The sequence below is a fragment of the Hyaena hyaena genome, unplaced genomic scaffold, assembly GCF_003009895.1.
Source record: "Hyaena hyaena isolate Hyena2069 unplaced genomic scaffold, ASM300989v1 scaffold_49, whole genome shotgun sequence".
Taxonomy (NCBI): Eukaryota; Metazoa; Chordata; class Mammalia; order Carnivora; family Hyaenidae; genus Hyaena; species Hyaena hyaena.
This window is the reverse complement of record NW_024080681.1, coordinates 3,818,207-3,819,775: the sequence shown is the minus strand read 5'-3', so window position 1 is coordinate 3,819,775 and position 1,569 is coordinate 3,818,207. Positions and strand designations below refer to the sequence as shown.

At 34.3% G+C, this 1,569-nt stretch overlaps 1 protein-coding gene across 8 annotated transcripts in view; it reads left to right on the top strand.

Annotated features, from left to right (window-relative positions):
• ICE2 (interactor of little elongation complex ELL subunit 2) overlaps positions 1 to 1,184 on the top strand; it is a 65,443-nt gene extending 64,259 nt beyond the window's left edge. For 7 of the 8 annotated variants that reach the window (XM_039230602.1, XM_039230605.1, XM_039230604.1 and 4 more), the window contains one exon: positions 462 to 1,184. In XM_039230602.1, coding sequence (XP_039086533.1) covers positions 462 to 584 — 123 coding nt within the window. In that variant the 3' untranslated portion in view covers positions 585 to 1,184. The remainder of the gene's footprint in view (positions 1 to 461) is intronic. The other variant, XR_005528191.1, reaches the window with a different exon arrangement.
• Positions 1,185 to 1,569: the final 385 nt, after the last annotated feature.

Sequence of the window (1,569 nt, the reverse complement as noted above, 5' to 3'; positions counted from 1 at the left end):
TCCTCCGTCAAGTTCCTCCTAATCCTCCTATACGTGCAAACATATGATATTTGTCCTTCTCTGCCTGACTTATTTCGCTCAGCATAACACCCTCAAGGTCCATCCATGTTGCTACACATGGCTAGATTTCATTGTTTCTCATTGCCATGTAGTATTCCAAAAAGGCCTGTCATCCCATCGTTTCTAATTTAACATTCACTCTCTTCCAGGTTTAACACGCAGAGTAGTTTCTCCTTTCACTTCTCTCTATGTGCCCTGACCTGTTCCTTCCCTGATTGCTATTTGAAAGTTTAGTACTTTACACTGTGTCAGATTAAAGTTTGTTTTGAAGCAGCCAGGTGGCTGGAGATTAAAAATATATAAAGGACCATTTGTAAGGTAATTAGTACAAATATAAATAATATGAAGTTGACTGCATGTAAATATGTTGTAAACATATTAAACTATGCCTCCTCTCTTAGGTTGGTGGAACAAGAATGCCAACACGCAGCCGCAGGAATCCAGTTTCCATGGAAACCAAAAGTCTGCCTGCTCAGCAAGTTGAAAATGAAGGAGAAGCTCCAAATAAGAGAAAAATAACTTAAGGACTCTACCATGGAAAATGAAGAAAAACTGGTTGTAACAATGTTTAATGTAGAAAAGTTTGAGGGAAAATATGCCCAGAATATCAGTGGACAAGATGAACATTTTTCTTTGAGTGTCCTTGAGAGTTCTTAGAGTGCCTTGAAAAAAATATGTTGGCTATGTAAAGGAATGTGTCAGCTAAAACGGAATGTTATACTTTTACCTCTTGACGTTTGAGGAGAATCTAGATCTGTTTTAACATTATCATGGCAGGGAAACATATAGAGAAGACAAATATTTTTATAATAGACTTTTTCCAAAAACTGTAAATAGGAAAATCATTTGCTTTTTTCAAGAGCAATATTTATCATTGTGTGTTATGTTAATAATTGAATTATATCACCAATCTGTTGAGATTGGCTCAAAAAGCCGAATCTTGGCACTGTCAGAAATAATTCTGAACAACATATACCTTGCTTCTGACACATTGTGACAGTTTTTATATACTCTTTTAAAATGATGATTGTTGCAAGTTAATAAAGTTAATATCTTTAAATCTTGATGTAATTTCGTTGCAGAGCCAAAAATTAAAAATAAATAACTCCATGCCTCTGAAAAGTCACAAGTTAACAGTTTTCTTGTTGGTCAACTATCAGTTTGTTTAAGAAAAAAAAAGCAAACCTTCTGTCGTGTTATTGGTTTGGTGATCAATATCTCTATCCCCCCCGGGACAAATTTCAGCTGAGTGTTAAAATATGCTACTGAAAGCAGAGATGATCATGTTTTCCAGAAAAATCTCTATTTCAACTGACAAGGTTAATATGTGGTAAATCATAAGCTATTTTTCGTATTTGTACTGATTAAATTTCCTAGGACTACAAAGATGAATTTGGAAAAGCTCATCATCATCTGATGTTATTTAATTTGGACTTAAGAAGGAATGGACTTATTTAATTTTTGTATCTTTGTTCTTTAATGTGCATTGAACGTTTCAGAAATATGTGC